General features: G+C 42.1%; 1 protein-coding gene across 10 annotated transcripts in view; it reads right to left on the bottom strand.

Moving 5' to 3' along the window:
• SYNJ1 (synaptojanin 1) overlaps positions 1–24,786 on the bottom strand; it is a 69,671-nt gene that overhangs the window by 26,721 nt on the left and 18,164 nt on the right. For 8 of the 10 annotated variants that reach the window (XM_075197167.1, XM_075197168.1, XM_075197172.1 and 5 more), the window contains exons 3-12: positions 20,707–20,793; positions 17,876–18,143; positions 15,434–15,659; positions 14,452–14,535; positions 7,582–7,643; positions 7,396–7,492; positions 6,686–6,858; positions 6,009–6,090; positions 4,086–4,238; positions 435–600 (exon numbers count right to left, since the gene is read on the bottom strand). In XM_075197167.1, coding sequence (XP_075053268.1) covers positions 435–600; positions 4,086–4,238; positions 6,009–6,090; positions 6,686–6,858; positions 7,396–7,492; positions 7,582–7,643; positions 14,452–14,535; positions 15,434–15,659; positions 17,876–18,143; positions 20,707–20,793 — 1,398 coding nt within the window. The remainder of the gene's footprint in view (positions 1–434; positions 601–4,085; positions 4,239–6,008; positions 6,091–6,685; positions 6,859–7,395; positions 7,493–7,581; positions 7,644–14,451; positions 14,536–15,433; positions 15,660–17,875; positions 18,144–20,706; positions 20,794–24,786) is intronic. The other 2 variants (XM_075197169.1, XM_075197170.1) reach the window with 1 other exon arrangement.

Genomic DNA, 24,786 nt, shown 5'->3' with positions numbered 1-24,786 from the left:
TGGCAGGGGAAGGTTATCACCACTAACAGACTAATTTCCAAGTTAGCTGAAGTGATTAAACATTCTTCCTCTGTTGTAAGTATAGTCAGTTGACTTGACGTCACATTTTAAGCAACAAACTCTCGCACCTTTGCCAACCTGCAGTAATTTCTCTAAGAGGTAGCACAGAAATAGTCGGGTGACTTCCCAACAAAGAAACAGTGTTAGGACAGCTGGGCCTTAGTTAATAAGAATGAAGCTTCTCAGACTATGAATTGAGTGGTATGTAGGAAGCCATGCACGACATCACTCACAGCCGACGACACAATGCATGCTTTTCATTGTTTTGCATTTCAATTTCTGTAAAATTACCATTTTCCATACAATACATGATCAGTTAAGAGAATACCTAATCATCGTTTTGAGGTTTGCCTCGTCAGATCAGTGATACATACCATGCAAACTCCCAGTGGTCAGAAGAGCTCGCGCTTTATCCGCCAAGTCACTGTTTAAGGTATTTCCCAGTAGCAGCACATCTATAGCTTCTTGTTTTGAGCCATCGAAAAAGTTGCTCTGTATTGTTCTAGTCACCGACCGCGCTCCGTCTTTCAGCTTTCCGCCCTGTAACAATCACCAAAATAACACTGAGATTTCATTTGCCGATTTACCTCTCTAGAAAGCCAACGCCATTAATATGGATAAAGGCTTGATGGAAGGTTTTGATTAAAGGAGCCCCTGAAGGCTCTAAAATGATTTGCACTGCTCTCCTGTCTGCTATTACCGCTTGCTTAATTCAAACAGGAGTTGTTGATGACTTCTCCCGTGAATTTCCCATTAATGATTAATAATGCTCAAAAAAAGAGCGCTCAACACTAAAAACATTTAATAATGCTCTGTGTTTAAAACAAAAACAACCAGGCCTTAGCAGTAGAGAGAAGAGCAGCGTTGGAAGCTACCAGACCAGACATCTCGAGTATAAAGAACTTTGGCTAAGACACTTATAAAAACAAAACTGGCACAGATCACCTTACAAATGCAGGTAATATAGGAGTTTGCAAATATTCTATCTACATAAAGACTAATGAATGAGGTCTTTGGAAAGAACAGGATATTATTGCTCCTAGGATCATGAAGTTCATGCATAGTTAGATTAAAGGAATTCTAAAACTTTAAATTGACAGATAGATTAAAGTGAAACTGAAGATGCAAATAAACAGCACAAATTATTAGCTATGAAGACAGATAGAGGAGCAGATTTTTGTTTAAATCGTTAGTCTCAGCCAAGTATAATAGATGAGAACATTAAGCGATTAACGGAGTAATGGATTCCAATTCAACCCAGGATCCATATGGAGCTCATACAAAAATAGATGCTTCTCACAGATTAGGTTTAACAGCTTCCAGTAAATGCAATCACTGGCACCAATGACAGGACTATACCATAAATATATTACATAAACTAAATTCCTTTAAATAAACTTGTGATCTTTTGCCAAGCGTTTTAACGTCCTCATAAAACAGAAGACCATTCGTACCAGGACACACGTACAATGTACGTCTTTATCTCAGCAAGTCTTTACTCACATTTATATTGGTTATACGATTCTATACAGCACACAATTATTTATCAGCTCATGTACTAAGCACTCACTGTATTACCCCAGCGTATAACCGTTCTTATCATAAGAGCTATAGTACCAATACTCACCATACACACAGGAAATCAGGAGTAACCGAGAGAGGGAGCAGGAGGAAAGCAGCAAGAGGTTAGATGCTAAGACGTGAACTTTACACAAAGGAGGAGAGAAAAGAAGAATGTATAAAATAAGGTCACAGCGATATATATGGGGCTGGTAGTGGGAAATAGACAGGAATCAGGGTACTTGTCAATGTATGAAAGACATATAGAAATATATTCCATCAGAAGTAGACAATTCCTAGAAGCCGGGAATCAACAACATCTAAAACGTACTTCGCTGGCACCTAATATTTTTGGGGACCATCATCATTTATTTATATAGCACCAGCAAATTCCATAGCGCTTTACAATTGGGGACGAATACATTAATAAACAATATTGAGTAAAACAGACAGAGGTAAGATGGCCCTGCTCTCAAGCTTACAGTCTATAGGTCAATATAATAATTGAATTTGCCATCTCTGGATCCAGATTCCAAATCATTTTGTCCTGCTGCATGGCAAGTAAGAGGGCGTTTACTAATACACAAGGTTGCTTGCTGCATCATGCCAAGTTATTTGTATACTCCAATACAGCGCTTCCTGCATTCTACTCAGAACACAATGACCAGGTTCTAGAACGCAGCAGACAAGAGCTAGGCAGGTCTAAGTGTACCTGTATCACTGAACCAAACGTGTGTTCTTCATGGTGTAAAGGTTTGGAAGTCAGGATTCACATGTGTCTGTCTGAATCCTAAGCATACAGCAAAGGTTTCTAAAAACCTCTAGTGTTCGGCTTCAATTCCTGGTTTTGGTTCTCGTCTAATAAGAACATCCTGTTTCTGGAGAACTAGTCTTCATATCCATTGGGAAAACACGAATAGCCATTGTATAGTAAATGGTGCAAACAGACAGTTTCCTTATGGCTAATAAACATAACAACCTTTACCCTTATACTACAGCAGACCTGGTGTTGCGAAACTACAAGTCCCAGCATGCCCTGCCAGCTATCAGCTGGCTATCTACTGGCAAAGCATGCTGGGGCTTGTAGTTTCGCAACACCAGGAGAGCCACATGTACTACAGAGATCCTTGTGTATAACTCTGTAATGTGTGAGGACGCCGTCCTATACATAGTATGCAGGTTGCTTATTACTAGCGGCGCTGAGATTTGCAGATTATTTCACTGTATAATCTGCCCTCTGACCAATATATACTGATTATTAACAAGGAACAACCCCAATACTGGATTTATTGTGAGTCCTTAAATTGTTACGGGTCCTGTTGGGGCAAATAAGTATTCTGTCCCTGCCTGTGATTCTCCGAATAGCACCCCTGACCTCCCGGTATAATGACCGACATAATGCGGACACTCTCCTATATCAGGGACATGCTGACATCAAACGTCACTGCAGTATCAGACAGAAGACACAAGAGTAGAACAACAAAGTAATAGAGACATTCCTGGAATATGTTCAGCTTCAGATGACTAAAAAAGGAAAATATGTTCATGCAGATGTTAGCGATAGAGACAGTGAAAGGTTTATATCATCATCCTGAACAAGACAGGTCACAGAGACAAGCACACAGCGTTCTCATTAATCAGATACGGAGACCTCCGCGTATTACAGACCAGCTAATCAGCTGCTGTGTACGTACATTAATCGGGCAGACAAATCATTCATACATTTAAATCACAACCTCTCTGCAGTTTTCAATGTCCAAAAACAAAGCAAAAATTCCTGGTTGATTATGATTTAAAGCAAATCCTGTGACCAGATTAATGCCACTGGGGTATAAGAGTTATAACATACGTTTAATGCTGGTGTGTCAAGTGACGGGTGTGTGCATCACCATTGTAGAGATCTGGCTGTTTGGCCCTATAGGGAGTGATCAGTGCAGTCACACAAAGACACAATGATTAAGAGGTCATTGTCTGACCAGTGGGATTAGTAGTTATTTTGGCCCCGCACTTACAGCAATACGTGGGGAATTTGGCCTGCAAGGAACAAACTGGAGGTCTGAATTGCTGCATGTATGGGCAGAATAAGGAGAGCAGACTAGCATGTTACACACAGGTTATATATCATCATCATCAAATCTGTAGAATGAATTGTGCATAAAGAACAAAAAACAAGGAACACATCTACAACAAGAACACAGGTGGGTTCACCATCACAACGATGAGGTAAGATCTCCATACGAAAAACTATTCCTTCCCCTTGAACATGTCTCATCTAGTAGAACGGACTGACCACCGCTCTGTCCAATCAGCCGATAGGTAATAACCTATTCAGCCGGCTTCTCAAGAGTACCATTAAATACATCCACGCATCATGCAGTTTGCAGACCTATCTGAGCCAACGGGAGGGTTACAGAGAAACGTTCCACAAGCACGAGGCCCTTTCAGTGACATAACCAACATCTTACCTTGGCCTTTCCTTCCAGAGCTCCGGTGCCGGCGTATATTTTACTGATGGAGTCTCCGTTCATGGACCACATGGAGCGGAAGACTTCCTGGAAGCGGGTGACCAGCTGCTGCTTCTCCGCGAGGCCGAGGATTTCAAGCTGTTTGAAGAGCATCTGACGGGATAAAAACGGGAGAACAGATTGAAACACGGAGCTTCAGTAATTTAGCATCAGAGTAGTGATGGAGGCTGAAGTTAGCGGTCTATCCACCCATAACTTCTGGAGTAAACCACCAGAACGTGATCAGCATGTCTTCAGGCTTCTCAAACGGAAATAAAATTGAAATTTTACTCCATAGACAAAACCGTGCATGAAAGGGAGAAGTCTATCTCAATGAACTAAAAACAAGTTTGATACATGAACGTTGACTGACATGGAGGGCGTGTTACACGCGCGCCTCTATACGCAATGAATTAAAGAAGATAGTTGGACACCTTCAGGTTCAGGTTCAACTTAATGAACGGTGTCTCTGCACATCAAAAATGCCGTAAATACATTTGGCAATGTTTCCGGCTTAATGCATATAAAGTGCACCAAGCGCATACGTGTAACGAGGGCAAGTATACCGGCACTTGTGAGAGCGATGTCAGCACACAATGACCATTTCCTGTACGCAGGACAGAACATGAACACGACTCGCTGCTCTCATAGTCCAGCAAGTGTTGTCAGCGGTCAGTGCGCACTGTCATGGAGATCAATAATAAATCCAATGCCATCGGCTCAGTCTCAGGCAGCAGAAAGGTTCATAACACTTAACAAATCATATTATCATCAATTGATGGAGATGAATTATCACCCCCAAAAATTACATAAATAAAATCATTTTTTTTTTTTATAAATGATCATCAATAAAGAGAGACCAACAACTAAAAAAAACTAGATGACATTTTCCCCAGGTCTGGTTTAGGACTGTAGAACAGAATCTATAATTACATAGCATATTCCTCAGACGCTTATTTGTTTTACCACTGATATTTTGTAAACCGTACCACTGATTTTATCCATTTAATAACCATTTAAAGTGCCTTGTCCGTCCCACCACATGCTGTACATTATATTAATGAGGAGCGGTTTGGCTGCAAGACGACCATTAAACACTGCTCAGTTAGTCTAATGTATATTGGATTGGAAAGACTCATTCAATTAAGTACTTCCTCTACTTATTATACATGCATATAAATTCAGTCTTTAAATCCCTGCTGTCCTGTAATTAGATTTTCCAATACGAACAGGAAAACATCGCTCATACCTAAGGCTACATATTCGCCTGGGGTAAAATGCTGCCTCTACGACGAGGCTAAATTAACTGCATGTAAAACTAAAGATTGTACCAATGGAAACTACACATATTGGCGTTACTACGTGTTATTGGACTCTACCCTTTCGGAGCGTCTGATGCGCATCAGAATAGCTGAAACTTTTCATCTCAATAGGATGGCAACGTAAGTGCAATGAGATGTGTTTAAGAAGACTTTATACATTTGGCTTAAAAACAAAAATGTCATGTGGCATGTTCAAAAACACAGCTGAAAACATATCTACTGCATAGTGGTATAAATGTGGTTTATATGCGTTTTTACATGTGTTATAAAAACCATTTCACACGGCAGTGGGCAAGTAGCCTATCAAGTATCAGCTGAGCGTGGGACGATGTGTTGGCTGCGGAGGTTTACATCTCTGCAGCCGCAATTTCTACTCATTCCCTAGAATGGGATAGAAGCAAATATCCGCAGCTGTCAGAGCGACTTCTGAGCCTATCGCTAGGACATGAGGCGGGAAACGCGGTGAAAACGATGTCAGAGGAAACAAAGCATCTGAAACACACAGAAGGAACTTGGTCCAGGAGCATCATTCTGGAGAGTCAAATGGTGACGTTATTCTCACCTCTAGCCCAAAGAAAGCCTGGACGCTGTTGGTTCTGTCCAGACAGTCCAAGCAGTTGGTCCTTATGCTGCCACTTTGTGTTCTAAGGATATAAAGAAACAAAAAGATTCTTATCTTTGGAATCTATCCAGTCTCCCAGGGCTGGGTTTATGTGGATAACTAAAGACACAGCGCCCCCTGTAGGCCATAATACTATAAAATACGACAGAACCATTTATCAATCAATACTGTTTAAACAAAACATCTGTCACACATAGATATACCCTTCATTTAAAATCAGTTTGAATTACTTAAAGGAACGTTTTAATTGAAGAAAAAAAACAAAGTATGTATCATATGCACAATGTGAATGTGACAATGTAACCTTTAGTTATAGATCAGCCCTGGTCCAGTATTTCTTACATTGCACCTCATTATACTCCCCACTGGCTGATGGGAGAAGCTGGGAATTACAGTTCAAATACAGCAGATCTAATGACAGCTCACTTACTTCCCTTCATAGATGGGGTTTAGTGCCATTATTTATTGTATTTATTTTTAGATAGTTAATATGGTTTGTATCATCTATACTTTACAACTACAAAATACAAAAACAAACAAAGATATTAAGGTAAACAATAAAGCCCAAGATAAGAATAGTTCTGGCTGCGTAGATCTGTATGACGGATATATGAGACCTGTGAACGCCATCTTTGTCCATGGAAAAGAACCCACACTCCTCCAGGAAGCTGGACACTCTGGGCTTCAGGACGGTCAGGAGTTTCTCAGCTTTGCCTCCACGAACCAACTGATGATAGTCAAAATTCACCATCAGGATATCGGACACGTGCTCCGACGCTTTCAAGTGGCTCTGCCATAGAGAAACAGAATATATAATACTATACATAATAAACAAACATCCAAATCTCTAGTTTAAGATTTGGCCATAGAAATACACCTTGGTCTGTTTAAATAATCCTTTCACATGGGGGAGGGGAATAAACTTTAGAGAAACTACTCACATTTCGGCTGGCTAAAATAAATGTTACGTTTTTTTGGGAGCTTATTACCCCTGATAAATTTATTGGCTCGAACCTCTCTGCAACTTCTACTAAACGCATTGATTTTTATGTCCAGCATGTTTCTGTATTTTCAGCCTTGTGTTTATCTGATCAGGGAAAGAGGGTTTATTTCAGCTCTCTATATACAAATTGTATCTAATATCACACAGAGCACAGCAGAGCTAGGGGTATAAACACTGGAGAGCAGGTAGTAGTCAATAAATGAAGACTCCTTTAATATACAAATGAATAGAACATGTACAGTCAGTACCTCTGGGGCAATATCATGAAATGGGGTAAGGGGGCAATTCATACACCTGTACTTATTGTACTCCTCCCTTTCTCACCTGAAAGGCTTTGCTGAGCATGGTCTCCCCTTCCTTGGAACCAAGAAGATTTACAACAACTTGACTGCCGTAAAGCCTCTTGAGAGTCTGGAAATGCCTACGAAGAAAATAAATGAGGTTTCAGTGATAAAGATAATGAATTATTTAGACCAGAATTCAACACACTCGAAAGTAACGGTGGGGTACCTGTCAAATGCTGGTGCGTTGGCTTCAAATCCTCTTGACATCCTTACACGGTGAGAGCCAACCTTTGAGAGGAGGAAGACAACATGGTCAGTAAATACAGGCGGTAACACTTCTCTGTACAATGACCACCAGGAAGGGCTGTAACATTGCACACGAACCACATAGAAGCTATAATGCATATTTAATACACACAGAGATCCTGATGATATGTGCACTGTGTGAGTAACACTGATATACATACATATTATTCATTAGTGCTTGTACTAGGGCAGAACAGGCATTATGGGAACTGTAGATAAACAGCAGCAGCTCCAGTAGATAGGTCTGTGATGGCCAAGAGCAGACTCCGTTATCAGTGGCAGCAGGTCCCAGGTCACGAGGAGTGCTCATGATGGTGTTATATGCTGGATATATGGCTACATAACATGCTGGAGATGTATGCGCTGGACATATGGCTATATAATATACTGGAGATGTATGCGCTGAACATATGGCTATATAATATGGTCAGGATGTATGCACTGGACATATGGCTCTATAACATGGTGGGGATGTATGCGCTGGACATATGGCTATATAATATGGTGGGATGTATGCGCTGGACATATGGCTATATGATATGGTGGGGATGTATGCGCTGGACATATGGCTATATAATATGGTGGGGATGTATGCGCTGGACATATGGCTATATAATATGGTGGGGATGTATGCGCTGGACATATGGCTATATGATATGGTGGGGATGTATGCGCTGGACATATGGCTCTATAACATGGTGGGGATGTATGCGCTGGACATATGGCTACATAATATGGTGGGGATGTATGCGCTGGACATATGGCTATATAATATGGTGGGATGTATGCGCTGGACATATGGCTATATGATATGGTGGGGATGTATGCGCTGGACATATGGCTATATAATATGGTGGGGATGTATGCGCTGGACATATGGCTATATAATATGGTGGGGATGTATGCGCTGGACATATGGCTATATGATATGGTGGGGATGTATGCGCTGGACATATGGCTATATAATATGGTGGGGATGTATGCGCTGGACATATGGCTATATAATATGGTGGGGATGTATGTGCTGGACATATGGCTATATAACATGCTGGATATGTATGCGCTGAACATATGGCTATATAACATGCTGGAGATGTATGCGCTGGACACATGGCTATATAACATGCTGGAGATGTATGCGCTGGACATATGGCTATAAAACATGCTGGGGATGTATGCGCTGGACATATGGCTATATAATATGCTGAGGATGTATGCGCTGGACATATGGCTACATAATATGGTGGGGATGTATGCGCTGGACATATGGCTACATAATATGGTGGGGATGTATGCGCTGGACATATGGCTACATAATATGGTGGGGATGTATGCGCTGGACATATGGCTACATTATATGGTGGGGATGTATGCACTGGACATATGGCTACATTATATGGTGGGGATGTATGCGCTGGACATATGGCTACATAATATGGTGGGGATGTATGCGCTGGACATATGGCTACATAATATGGTGGGGATGTATGTGTTGGACATATGGCTACATAATATGGTGGGGATGTATGTGCTGGACATATGGCTATATGATATGGTGGGGATGTATGCGCTGGACATATGGCTATATAATATGGTGGGGATGTATGTGCTGGACATATGGCTATATAACATGCTGGATATGTATGCGCTGGACATATGGCTATATAACATGCTGGAGATGTATGCGCTGGACATATGGCTATATAACATGCTGGAGATGTATGCGCTGGACATATGGCTATATAACATGCTGGAGATGTATGCGCTGGACATATGGCTATAAAACATGCTGGGGATGTATGCGCTGGACATATGGCTATATAATATGCTGAGGATGTATGCGCTGGACATATGGCTACATAATATGGTGGGGATGTATGCGCTGGACATATGGCTACATTATATGGTGGGGATGTATGTGCTGGACATATGGCTACATAATATGGTGGGGATGTATGTGTTGGACATATGGCTACATAATATGGTGGGGATGTATGTGCTGGACATATGGCTATATAATATGGTGGGAATGTATGTGCTGGACATATGGCTATATAATATGCTGGAGATATATGCGCTGGACATATGGCTACATAACATGCTAGAGATCTATGCGCTGGACATATGGCTACATAACATGCTAGAGATCTATGCGCTGGACATATGGCTACATAATATGCTGGGGATGTATGTGCTGGACATATCGCTCTATAGTATGCTGGAGATGTATGGGCTGGACATATGGCTATATAATATGCTGGGCATATGGCTCTAGAGTATGCTGGAGATGTATGCGCTGGACATATGGCTATATAATATATTGGAGATGTATGCGCTGGACATATGGCTATATAATATGGTGGGGATGTATGTGCTGGACATATGGCTATATAACATGCTGGATATGTATGCGCTGAACATATGGCTATATAACATGCTGGAGATGTATGCGCTGGACATATGGCTATATAACATGCTGGAGATGTATGCGCTGGACATATGGCTATATAACATGCTGGGGATGTATGCGCTGGACATATGGCTATATAATATGCTGAGGATGTATGCGCTGGACATATGGCTACATAATATGGTGGGGATGTATGTGTTGGACATATGGCTACATAATATGGTGGGGATGTATGTGCTGGACATATGGCTATATAATATGCTAGAGATCTATGCGCTGGACATATGGCTATATAATATGCTAGAGATCTATGCGCTGGACATATGGCTACATAACATGCTAGAGATCTATGCGCTGGACATATGGCTACATAACATGCTAGAGATCTATGCGCTGGACATATGGCTACATAACATGCTAGAGATCTATGCGCTGGACATATGGCTACATAACATGCTAGAGATCTATGCGCTGGACATATGGCTACATAACATGCTAGAGATCTATGCGCTGGACATATGGCTATATAATATGCTGGGGATGTATGCGTTGGACATATGGCTACATAATATGGTAGAGATCTATGCGCTGGACATATGGCTATATAATATGCTGTAGATGTTTTTTTACATAAGGATATTTATTAATGCAGCTATACAGAGCATAGTACAACATCAATATCCATATTGAAGATGAATTAAATAAAACAACAGAAATGTATATAAATAACAAGTTAAGTTTATATGATTAGATTAAAGACTCACATCCTGGTCAAACCCACAGGAGACCCAGAGAAGACAACACCTACGCTCAATAAATAATGTTCGCATCCAAACTTCCAGAAGGAATTTGGGCCTTTGCAGACGGCGGCATCTCCCTCTCCCCCTAAAGCACCAAAGGGCCCATATAGCATCACATGTGAATTGTTTGTCATGTAAGTGATGTCCTCCATGCATGTGATGTGCCAGATGACGTGTGAGGGCTGGAATAGAGGGGGGTTCCCATTTACAACTTTTAGCCAGTAATAATTTTGCGGCTTAAGAACGTGGGAGGTCAGTTTGTTAGTTTGACTACTCACATCTTGTGAGGGGCGGGAAAGCAAAAAGGTCCAGGGGTCCGAGTATTGGTTGCTCAGACATCTAATTATAAGTTAAATGGACTTTGTACCAAAAAGGGATTATACGAGGGCAAGTGCACCAAGTATGAAATATAAGCCTCTATATCCAGAGTTCTGCAGGCAATTCGGATTTGAATCTGCAAACAATTGAGAATTGGTCTTATCTGTATGGAGTTTGTATGTCCTCCCGGTGTTTGCGTTGGCTTCCTCTGGGTACTAAGATAACAAGAAATTAACACGTATGTTTGTGATTGGTGATACTATATAAATAAATGGTGATGATGATAATTTAAGTTGGAGTTTACTTTTCTCCCAAATGGATAAGCAAAGTTTAAGAGAGGGGATAGAGTTCAGTTTGAATGGTCTACTATTTGGGAGTAGTCCCCATATAGATGAAAGGAAACTATCATTAACGTATTTAGTTTCTATATTAACCGAAGCGATAGCAATGGGCACAATTGTAACAGCTACTTGACTGAGATGTGTAACCAGATAATACAGCCTTACATCCGGGAAGCCTCTTCCACCCCTATTCCTGAGATTTTTAAGTATAGACAGACAGGTTCCGGGTGGTTCATTGTTCCACATGAATCTGAGAAATGCCGACTGCAGATCTTTAAATACAGAGTTTAGAACTCCGACAGGTAAAGATATAACAATGTTGGAATCAGATTAATTGTGATCGCTGTCATACTCCTCAGCCCCACAATGATCTTATTATTATATGGAACACATATAGATCAGTTTTTAATTTGGTACTTAAGAGGGAAAATTCTCCTGATAGAAGCATTCATAAGAAGAGGTTAGAAATATCCCCAAGTATTTTATGTTCCATTTTTGACATTTAAGCTTGAATAGTTTCTTTAATATGTGTAGTAACATGTAACATGGCTTCTGACTTTGATAGATGATTATGACTAACTTTCTAGCTATAAAATCAACTTTTCTGAATATATAAGGCAGGGAGAGGTTTCTGGTTAGGTAACAGTCAAGAGTATGTCATCTGCAAATAAGGAGATTTTAAATCGATGGATTCGCTCCTCCAAACCATCAATAAGTTCTGATCGGCTGATTAACGCTGCAAGGGGTTAATCAGGGGTGTCAGAGGCACCTCTGTCTAGTCCCGTTATAGGAAGGGTGAGCCACTGATTACCACCCTGGCTGTCAGAGAGGTAGCCGAGATTCCCGTGAGAAATTAGTCTGCGATTCCGAAAGCCTTCAATGTTTGGAACATAAATTTCCAAGAAATTCTATCAAAGTATTAATTTTTGTATTTGCCTTAAGACAATGAAACTCAAAAGGCTTTTATATGTGGTTTATTTTAAAAAAAATAAACACAAAAGTCTGAGCTCTCCTAATAATTTAGTAATTCCACTCTCTTCCCTCTCCACCTGTTGTGACATGGCCATGTTTAGTCTGGCTGTCATCCAGGTTATGGTCTCCAGTTTGTGTAATAAACGGCAAACATGGTAAATAGCTGACTGAAACAATGAAAGGTCCTCAGCTCTCTCGGACAAGAACATCCTTAGGCTGGGTGCACACAACAGTGTTTTCAGCTAATTATCGGCCAATCACCCGATAAACGAGTGTTAAGCCCGATATTGCATTAGTGTTTACACTTAGACGTTGAACTATAGTAGTTCCAAAGCAACGACCATCGTTACATTTCATTGTTCAGCAGAACTATAAATTGTGTTCAGTAATTGAACGACGTCCTTCCAATCCTGAAGTGTGTATGATCAGAATCTCCATAGAGTTTACAGAGTCATGGGGCTAGATTTACTAAGCTGCGGGTTTGAAAAAGTGGAGATGGTGCCTATAGCAACCAATCAGATTCTAGCTATCATTTTGTAGAAGGTACTAAATAAATGAAAGCTAGAATCTGATTGGTTGCTATAGGCAACATTCCCACTTTTTCAAACCCGCAGCTTAGTAAATCTAGCCCATGGTCTTTTCGGCCGACGGTTATGGCTGGATACACACTACAAAAACTTTCGACCAATTTGTTATCACTAACGATTTTACAAACGACTGAAGTTCCAATCGGTCTGCCGAATCACGTATACACACTATATACGTGTGTATAGAGACTGACAGCACACTATACATTCATTCCTGTCACACTGATTAACTGCCTTGTTATAGCTATCCACATGTAATTACAAATTTCATTGACTCTGAAACTAAATATTCAGACACAGAACAAACGAACAAATTATTCCATCTACAGCACCCACTACATTTATTCACCGGGACATGTTTATTGCCGGCATCGGCTGAAAAGACAAATGACTCTGTAAACTGTATGGAGATGGTGATCGGGAGTGCATACACACTCAGAAGGTGATTGGAACGAGATTATTAGTTTTACCGACCAACCAAATGAACCGATGGTCAGTACATTAGAGAGGCTATCAGTTATCGTGTAAGTGTACACACTACTGCGATATTGGCCGAACAGTCGGTTTACAGGCGTTTGGCCCGATAATCGGCTGAAAAACCTGTAGTGTGTACCCAGCCTTAGACAGATGAAGAGCACAGATCTGAGGGTACACCTTTAAAAACACGGATAGTGTGTACATGTGGCTCTGCATGCGAAATGGGACTTTTTTGTCTTCAGTCGTTTGTACAATCGTTGTAGATAACACATTGACCAGAAAATTCTGTAGTGTGTAGCCAGCCTTACTCATGCTGGTTGTGTGGAGCACTTACGTGAATATAATTTTTGTAGCATAGTAGGAGAATGTGAAATTATCAGATATGTTATGTTATACTAAGTGCCCTGAGCAATCAATTAATCAAACGATCCTTCACGGTTTGCCTGATTTACATAAAAGAACCAATAATCCCGAACAGGTTACATTACATAAAAAGGAGCTAACAGTATAGTTAATTCCCCAACACATATGTAAATGTTTCAGTCAATTATCAATAATATAACTGAGATAAAGTTGTGATTATGCGGGAAGATGTTTTCCTATGTATAGCGGTACTTCCTGACAATAAGCGTTGTGGACAATACTGCAGTCAGCCTCTCGGAGCCTGGATTGGCTGACAATAGATTGCACTCCGCTGCGTTGTTCTGCCACAATATGGAAAGTTTTACATACATATTTGTGAAATTCACAAAATGGCTTCTAATATTGGATCAACTTTTTGGTTTAGTGAGCCTGTAAAAAAACCATTTGATTTCTCTGTACTTGTTTTGTGTTCCAGATTTAGGTCATCATCATATTTTATGACTTGTAAAATTGATAACTTACCTGCAAACCAGGCTGCTCCCAAAACAGTGGAACAGACCCTCGTATTTGTATAAATGAAGACACACAGTCATCGAGGTAGATCACCTGCAGAATAATTAGACAGGCATTTATCAGCTTGCTGACCTCACTAAAAATGACACCAGGGGGTAAATGCATCATGGTCCGGTTTTTACAACTCGCCGGAAATCGGCGAGTTTACAGCTAAAATTTGAAGCGGCGCTGGCTTGTAAAGGCAAGCTTGAAAAAACTGGACAATGATGCATTTACCCCCAGAAGTCTCCGATAAAAGATTATACATTGAGCACTGAAGTAAATGAATACAGACAATGGATAGAATACAAAAGTCAAAACGCAGTTGCATTGCAGGTCTTTAGAATGCCTGAAAAAGTTGGCAATAAACTGCCGACATCACTAGGTGACATTGGCAGAATAATGCTGCATGTGTGGGTCAGAAATGGTTCAATAAAGACCCCATCTAAATTTCTGGTATCATTTTGGAGTATGCCCATAAATCCTAGTCAATACGTAACTGCTGTCTGTGCGCAGGCAACTGCCAAAAATACTGTTTATTTATGGTTGTAAATCAGTGATCTGGGATGTGGGAAGAATTTTCATCAAATATGGCAGCATGCAATGTTCAACTTCTCAATGACTCTCCGAACAGACAGTTCAGACAAAAAAAGGAAGGGGAGTGCTTGAACCCCTTTCCCTCACTACGGTCTATACTGCGGCATTTGCCCAACCTGAATGTTTGTAGTTAGTAACACTTTATAAGACGTTTAAAGTAGATGTTCATCCATCCAGCACAGACAGCGTCTCTCCATCAGATGTGGCGGCATGGCGTAAGTAACAATGGGGGAGATAGGGCTAGTCAAAAAGGGTGTGTGTGTGTCTGAGAGTAGGGTCCAAAAGTGGATAACCCCTGTAACTACTTGCTGGTCCACATAATATGCAGATATCCATAGCGTGTGTATCGTCTCACCTGCTCGGTTTCCACAAAGTTGGCTACTTGGCCGTTATCATTCGTACCGCGCACGTTGAACCTGGTCCCAGCTCGCTCGCAGCTCAGACGTGATATAATACAAGCTTTCGCCTGCTTGTGAGCCGCATATATAGTCCTGATCTCTACTCCCCCACACATAAGGCGGAGCAGCCAGTCGTCGCAGTTCACCCCATAGTGCTTCAGGTGTAAGTGCAGGGACTGGTTCCTGGTGAGGAAGAACAAATAGATTGTGGCCAATCATACAATTACCAGCGGATTATACATTCTATGGGCGAATCTCATCTCCCCTCGAACCTGTATGACCTCAGGAAACAAAACAATAGAGCGGAATTTGCATTATTATCACTATATTTTATTTATTTAGTAAAATGATAGGACCAGGGCTGGAATGGGCTATTCTGGATCCTACGACCAAGAGAGCTTATAATATAACAGGGAATGCATGGATTTACTCACACATACATGATAGATACAAGTAATAACTATTAAACGAGTAATCTCCAGAATTTAGGTGCAGCCAACGTGTCTCCGTCAGGATAACTTCCAGGTACTCAGAGGCGGCCAGGAATTGTGAGGCTACCCTAGGGAGACAGCGGCTAGAGAACAATGGCAAGCAGGCAGCAATAATTAGGTAAAGACTCACAGCAAGGTTCAGTGGGCAACACAAGCAAAGGTCAGCAACAGATATTCACATGAATGAGATAGTCGCAGTAAACTTCAGAGACAGACATTTACTCTCTCGACAATACAGGACACGGCCCAGCTTGCATGTCACAAGAAACAAGTGCCAACAGCCAGTTCTTTACTTAAATAAATATTCACAAGTGCAGATATCATGACAAAAATGTAGATTAGTACCAGAAACACCACCTGTCCTGTGAAAATTCAGCTTTGGGTGGAATGTCCTAAACGCCAATAGACTACTTATAAAATGGTTTTGCAGTGGGTCCCACGAAGTTTTGTGTGCTCCTCTCTTACTCAGTTTGCTGCTGCTGGAAAACACGCTGCCCATGTGGACAAAGAACGGGTTGGCAGGAGCGAGGAAAATCCTGGTCTTTTCTCAGACAGGCAGTGCGGCACTTGGACATCGGACTCCGATAAGTATTCTTTGTGCTAAATGATCATAGAATACTAGTGGGATGCTGAGAATTTATTTTTATATGTAGTTTTGTCTGCTCACACCTACAATAAAGGTCACTGTGAGCTTTGTTTGCTTTTATTTAGGTGCAATGAAGCAACAATCCCAAAGGAACAAATGTAAGCTGTGATATCAATTGTTAGCAGCAGGGTTTAGCCTGTTTAATATGCACTCATACGCAGCAGGCTGTGATGCACGGTGTGTTCTGACACCTTTCTATCAGAACCAGCATTAACTTTTATTTTGGTCCAGTCAGGCTAGCCTTCACTCCACACATATCTATGGGCCTTGGGCGCCGATGACCCTGTTGCCTTTTCACTGGTTGTCCTTCCTTGAACATCCCACAAGACCTGCCGTTTTGGAGATGCTCTGACCCAGTCGTTTAGACATCAGAATTTGGCCCTTGTCAAAGGCGCTCAGATCCTTATGCTTGTCCTGCCTGCTTCCAACACATCAACTTCAAGAACTAACTCTTCATTTGCTGCCCAATATATCCCACCCCATGACATGTGTCACTGTAACAAGATAATTAATGTAACTCACTTCACTTGTCAGTGGTCTCAATGTTGTGGCAGATGGATTATATATATATATATATATATATATATATATATATATATATATTATACACACACACATATATACACACACACATAGTGTCTGTTCATTTCAGAAACTTTTACATTTACTACCACTCTGAGATTAATGATGTTTGAACATAATAACAATCTTTATTATATATATTATGTAAATAAGTATTGAGCTTGAGCAGACTACTTTACATCATTACACTACCAGGAAATGTTTATGAATAGATCCATACACCATTAAATATACGATAGTGACGATGTATGTGTAACCCACTGGTTGAATCGTTAACTCTTTTAGGCCAGAAAACTTTATTTACTTGTTAGGTCTTAAATTAAGCCGGGTACAGACAGTTCCATAGATGAATACTTACTCTGACCCTCTTAACCTTTTAGCATGATTTGCCTAATCTCAACAATTATGAACAGCTGTAAAAAGTGGACCGATGACTTTAAAAGAAAGATAATTAACAGTTACAAAGCATGGGAAGGGCAGAAAATGTTATCTAAATCCTTCCCAGCCTGGAATTTCTACTGTCAGAATCATTCTTAAGAAATTGAAGTTAAGGGGAACTGTTGAAATCAAGTTAATCTTAGATTTGTGGGCAAGGATCTTTCACTTAAAATAAATTGACAAAGTAGATTGCTCTTAACCATATAAAGAAGCATACAAAGTGAAATCACTGATGGACCTACCAGAAGAAGCGGTTGTCGGTTCTTTGTTCCTGTGTACTGCGGTGAGCGTTGAGGCTGAGGTCTAGACTTATACCGGTAGAAGACCAGGCAAAGTAGAAACTGCCCGAGTTTAGAACCTTGCGGACTTCAGACATACGATCTTCATCCGTTGGATCCGTTCTTAAGGAAATAAACTCAGTGGAGGTCACACGGAAAACTTCAGAGTCCTGAATCTTTCCTACTGACATACAGCCGGTTACCAACACCAGATAGTGTGACATGGTTTCCCCTAGAATTGATAATGGAGAATAATCAGTTCACCTGGTGCTGCATTATTATATAATGGAAGGCACATTTACTGTAAAAGAACATAACTGTGTACAGACACACTAGATAAACACCAATACACGATAGGACATTTGTTTTCAGAACCACATAGCTCGTCTTTATGCAACTATATAATATCAAATCAATTCTCACTGAAATTGCAATTATAATACATTAAAATAAATAAAAAGAAATAATTAGTTAATGCTGCAATAAGCAGCAACCATACAGAAAGCACCGTTCTACAAAACTGAACATATCCCATCCAGGGGGGTATAGAGGGGGAGGAACTGATACTTTAATTGGAATTCCTTAAAGTGCCCAAGCTCCTGTATGTACCTGTACACCCCATGATTCCAGTGTCCCCCAATAGATGCTAGGGAAAGCAGGAGATCTCTACATTGTCTCTGCCTTCAATAATGTGATAATGTGACCACTGGATGACAATTGTCCTGCTGTAAACTATGAATGATGCAGTATTAGTCATGAGCTGATGTAGGATATTAAACCAAAAGTTGTCCCTAAATATTGCAATAAAATTTTCCTCAGCTTTCCCCTGCATTCCTGCCTCACCTTCTCCCAAGTTCTCCTCTCTCTATACCCACCATGTTCTAACCTTCTCCCAAGTTCTCCTCTCTCTATACCCACCATGTTCTAACCTTCTCCCAAGTTCTCCTCAGCTATCCCCCCCTCTATCCCCACCATGTCCTCCCCTTCTCCCAAGTTCTCCTCAGCTTCCCCCCTCTCTATCCCCAGCATGTCCTCACCTTCTCCCAAGTTCTCCTCAGCTTCCCCCCTCTCTATCCCCACCATGTCCTCCCCTTCTCCCACGTTCTCCTCAGCTTACTCCCTCTCTATCCGCAGCATGTCCTCCTCACCTTCTCCCAAGTTCTCCTCCGCTTTCCCCTCTCTCTATCCCCAGCATGTCCTCCTCCCCTTCTCCCAAGTTCTCCTCAGCTTTCCGCTCTCTCTGTCCCCAGCATGTCCTCCTCACCTTCTCCCAAGTTCTCCTCAGCTTTCCCCTCTCTCTATCCCCAGCATGTCCTCCTCCCCTTCTCCCAAGTTCTCCTCAGCTTTCCCCTCTCTCTGTCCCCAGCATGTCCTCCCCTTCTCCCAAGTTCTCCTCAGCTTTCCCCTCTCTCTATCCCCAGCATGTTCTAACCTTCTCCCAAGTTCTCCTCAGCTTTCCCCTCTCTATATCCCCAGCATGTCCTCCTCCCCTTCTCCCAAGTTCTCCTCAGCTTTCCCCTCTCTCTATTCCCAGCATGTCCTCACCTTCTCCCAAGTTCTCCTCAGCTTTCCCCCTCTCTATCCCCTGCATTCCTTCCTCCCCTTCTCCCAAGTTCTCCTCAGCTTTCCCCTCTCTATATCCCCAGCATGTCCTCCTCACCTTCTCTCAAGTTCTCCTCAGCTTTCCCCTCTCTCTGTCCCCAGCATGTCCTCCTCACCTTCTCCCAAGTTCTCCTCAGCTTTCCCCTCTCTCTATCCCCAGCATGTCCTCCCCTTCTCCCAAGTTCTCCTCAGCTTTCCCCCTCTCTATCCCCTGCATTCCTTCCTCACCTTCTCCCAAGTTCACCTCAGCTTTTCCCCCTCTATCCCCACCTTCTCCCAAGTTCTCCACAGTTATCCCCCCTCTATCCCCACCTTCTCCCAAGTTCTCCTCAGCTTTCCCCTCTCTCTATCCCCACCATGTCCTTCTCCCAGATCTCATTCCTAGCTCCCCTGTACAAAGTACACCCTTTCCCCTCAGATTACAATAAATAGCTATCCATGGACAATGTTGTTGCGCTCCTCTAAAGCAAGCAGAACTATTGGGTCAGTGGGCACAAACTTAAAATTAAATGTGCGCTGATCACTTTAAACATTTTACTTTACCAAGCCATACATCAGTCACGGCATGTCTCTCCTACATGAACTAATTTAGTTAACAACATTTCTTGCCATGTAAAATAAAAATAAAAAAAATAATTATGGGATTGCCCACTTTTAGATAAGCCCCCATCTCCCTTAATATAACCTACTAACATCTGACCAGCCCTCTGGTCTAGATCTCAGTGTACTGCTACACTATGACTGTTCCAGCTTCAGGTAAGTGCTGGGTTCTTGGGGAGGTGGAGGTGGAGGGTGGAGGGTGGGCCGTCAGAACGGGACAATTCTTTTAAAGGTGTCAACAGATTGTGATATTAATGTGGGTAGCTGGGACTAAGGCTTAACCAGACCCCCTAACATAACACTGGGCAATGACTGAATCACTTACACTGATAAATACAATTCAGTGCTCCCCCTTTATACCTTCAACTAGGAACAGAAAAGGAGGATTTGTGAAGTGAACACATAATGGGATTAATGCATTTTAGTGCACAATGTGCAGAGTATAGGTCTGGCTGTAGGGAGAGGGCAGTTTTATAAAGGGAAACAGTAGAATGAGGCAGTATGGTATGAAGCAAAACAAAAAATAAACCTTGCTGCATATTCCCCATTTAGAAATCTCATCACGCCCGGCCTTGTGTACCCGTGACTCTTACCCAGATTCAGCCGCAGAACGCCCAGCAGGCCGTAGACATCCATGACTTTACTGTACGTGCTCTTTATAGCTTCCTTTTCTGCAGAGGCTGAAAAAGTCAAGAATGGCTGTGAGGTAGAATTAACGACATACAGGTCTGAGGTAACACTGGAGATAGATTTACATTTATTTGGGATCGATTATATGAAATAATTGGAACTTCTCAGAAAAGGGTTTTTGTTCTGTCAACTGGAGCACCAGGCCTAAAATATAGAACACACAGTTTAAAATTATCCTAATCTTTTCCCACACTGGTATACTTCAGTGCTCCTCACAGTAACTGCAGGAAGAAGCACTTGGGGCTGTTTCAGAGTTGATGGCAAAGTGTGAGCAAAAGAGGAAAAGAACAAACAAAAAAAACCAAAAAGTATGCAGAAATCTACATAGACACAATCATTCCACCAGTTCCTGGGCATCTACAAAGGTATTGCATGCAAGAAACGCTACGCAAACTGGCGTTCATTCCACTTTGTATCATTTTAGCCCCTTGGTGTCGATCTTTATGCATTAATTACCAAACTACAGTAATCACGTACTTTTTTCTCCATCCTGTTTTTTGTAACTTTTGGGATATTTAGCTTCTGGATAGGAGATCATATATCTGTGGCTGACAGTGGTCTTAGCGGAAATTTAGAAGTGGCGGTATGGTAAATGTAAGTGAATGGAATGTGATCGTTGTACAATAAAGGCAGTAGGAGATGTGGCGCTATGGCATACCACCGTATACACTAGGAGATGTGGCGCTATGGCATACCACCGTATACACTAGGAGATGTGGCGCTATGACATACCACCGTATACACTAGGAGATGTGGCGCTATGACATACCACCGTATACACTAGGAGATGTGGCGCTATGACATACCACCGTATACACTAGGAGATGTGGCGCTATGACATACCACCGTATACACTAGGAGATGTGGCTCTATGACATACCACCGTATACACTAGGAGATGTGGCGCTATGGCATACCACCGTATACACTAGGAGATGTGGCGCTATGGCATACCACCATATACACTAGGAGATGTGGCGCTATGACATACCACCGTATACACTAGGAGATGTGGCGCTATGACATACCACCGTATACACTAGGAGATGTGGCGCTATGGCATACCACCATATACACTAGGAGATGTGGCGCTATGACATACCACCGTATACACTAGGAGATGTGGCGCTATGGCATACCACCGTATACACTAGGAGATGTGGCGCTATGACATACCACTGTATACACCCCACACTTCCACCATGGTCTGTCTGGTAAATGCTCATATGCAGAATTGTGTACACTACACATTCACATATCAGCAGATTATTTCAATGCAAGGTCTGTATGAGAGGGCTTTAACCTCCACCACATCCCATAAGGTACATCTTTTGGTGTGACATTCCACTGCAGCTCTGTAAATCAGTAAAGTATCATATGCACACTCCACTACACAGCTGAAGCTCCGCCCACATCCCAGTGTCCTGATGGGATCTCATACAGGTCAAAAAGCAGGGCGGGAGGGCGAGAGGTTGGGCGAGCAAGTGAGCTTTTGCAATTTTTCTTTTTTTATTTCACCCTTCATTAGGACATCTAAACCTATAAAAAAGTTGTTTTATAAAAGTTTTTGGCAATTTGATCAGGAAAGAGGATAAGACATAGCCCATCAGTCTGACATATTAAAGCTGCATCCTCATCTGAGCCCCAGGGGCTGCTCTGTGTAGATCCCACCTCACCCTCCCTTCCCGAGAACCCGGATTTCAGCTCCTAGTCCTGACTTGCGATTTCCCATTGAAATACCTTTCAAACACATCGAGGGGTTTAACAGGGTACAGGAAGAAACCATTCTACGGAGGAGGAGACGTATTAGATCACGAGGACATGCAAAGAAAATGGAAGCAGCAGGTTTACCAGAAATCTGAGGAAGAATTACTTATTCACTGGAGTAGTCTAACAGACGTAGTCGGGAATTTAACCAAGTTTAGGATAGACATATAGTGATCCCATAAGGACTATAATGGGCAGTCTTTAAGGGGGGTTGGTTTATTACAGATGCTTTTTTCCCCCTTCAAATAAAATCATTCTGTTTTATATATATATTTATTTTCACTAGTTTGCTGCAGTATCCTTTAGTCAAACTGTACAGTTTGCTTTTAGCCCTCTCACAGTGCATGTATTAAAGGTTTGCTGTTAGTTCTAATATATCATCATTATTTCATTTCTCATTTACAGAGCATGCAATCCTGCAGCTTCTGTTTATATGAATAAAAATGTTAAACTTAAAAGTCTAACAAAATAAACTGCAAATGCAGGGAGTATATTCTGCTTTTAAACACCAAGAATGAATGTCAACAGATAACACCAATGTAAACCAAAATAGTCTGCTCACAGCAGTTACGTAAATAAGAATTGTCCACGGTTTGCTTTATCAGACCAAAAATGTCTTGCAGGTAGGTTAAATGTAAATATTATCTCCAGACACACAAAATACAGTTTATTCCTGAATCATTATCATGCAGCCACCATGGCATGTTTTCTGTCTGGCGTGTGATAAACGTGCTGTACTGTGCAATGCTTGGAGTACACGGAGCAGTGTAAGCCATAGGACGGCTGCGGAACTAGAACTTTCAGCGTGACATGCCAGCCTTCTGCAATGGGAGCATGCAAGCTATGCTGGGACTTGTAGTCACACAGCAGCTAAAGTCATAGGTTTATCCTGTACAGTGACTATAGTAATAATGCACAGAACTCACGCAAAGGAGGCAATTCAATTGGCCGCGTTACTGCAAAAAATAACGCGCCCTGCGCACTATTACCATTATTCCGCTAATAGTGCGCTTAAACACCTTTATTACGGTAGATTCAACGCCAGCGTTTTGCTTGCAGCTCCCTGAGCTGCGAGCAGAAAGCCGGGATAAATTTACCGTAATAACGGTAATGGATTTAATGCTGTGCTAATTCGGGGGGGTGGGGGGGGGGATGGGTGGATTATTATTATTATTAATTTTTTTTTACAGGGTGCAACAAGGTGTCCGTAGCGCCATACAGGGACAAACGAAATTACAATACGAGGTGAGACAGCACATTACAGTAAACAATAAGCATAGTAACTCAGTGAGCTCAAAGCACAGCTAGAGGGGCGGAGGAGGGGAGATGGGAAAGTCCGTCTACGGCGGAGTCCAAAGGGAGGGCACGGGTGACCGGGAGACCCCCAGAGGGGAGAGGACGGAGCGAGAGGGGACGGGGGGAAGAGGGTCCTCGAGGAGGAGGGCTAGGTAGCCGGAGAGCAGAGTTAAAAGTGGTGAAGACAGGAGGAGAGATGACCCTGCTCAAAGGAGCGTACAATCTAAGGGGTGGGATAGACAGACAGAGAGACACGGGGGAGAGAAGGAGGAACACAGGATAAGGATAAGGGAATTGGAAAGAGGGGAAGAGGCAGAAGAAAAGGTAGGAAGTTAAGTGGGAGACTGGAAGGCTTTAAGAAAAAGGTGGGTTTTTAAAGCCCGTTTGAAACTGGACAGATTAGGGGAAGTTCTGATGGAGGGAGGGAGCTTGTTCCAGTGGAGGGAGGGAGCGCGAGCAAAGTCTTGGATACGCGCATGGGAGGAGGTGATCAGGGGGGAAGAGAGGCGACGGTCATTGGCAGATCGGAGAAGACGGGATGGAGTGTGAATAGAGAGGAGGGTGGAGATGTAGGGAGCAGCGGAGTTGGCGAGGGCCTTGTATGTAAGAGTGAGGAGCTTGAACAGGATTCTGTAGGGGAAGGAATTGAATTCCCTCCATAGTGCGCCTAAATACCGTTACTACGGTAGATTCAACACCGGCTTTTTTTTTGCAGCACGGGAGCTCCAAGCAGAAAGCCGGGTTAAATTTACCGTAATAACGGTAATGGATTTAAAGCTGCTCTAATTCGGAGGAATTGAATTCCCCCCTAACTGTCTTTACACAGTACAAGTATAATAGCACCATCACTGCTCCGCCACTTTATCCATGACAGCTCTTCTCTTCTTATACCAGCGAGACAACCGATACTTAAGGAGCCA

The sequence above is a fragment of the Mixophyes fleayi genome, chromosome 2 (assembly GCF_038048845.1).
Source record: "Mixophyes fleayi isolate aMixFle1 chromosome 2, aMixFle1.hap1, whole genome shotgun sequence".
In the NCBI taxonomy this organism is placed as follows: Eukaryota; Metazoa; Chordata; class Amphibia; order Anura; family Limnodynastidae; genus Mixophyes; species Mixophyes fleayi.
Note: the sequence above shows the minus strand (reverse complement) of the source record. Positions and strands in the feature narration are given on the sequence as shown.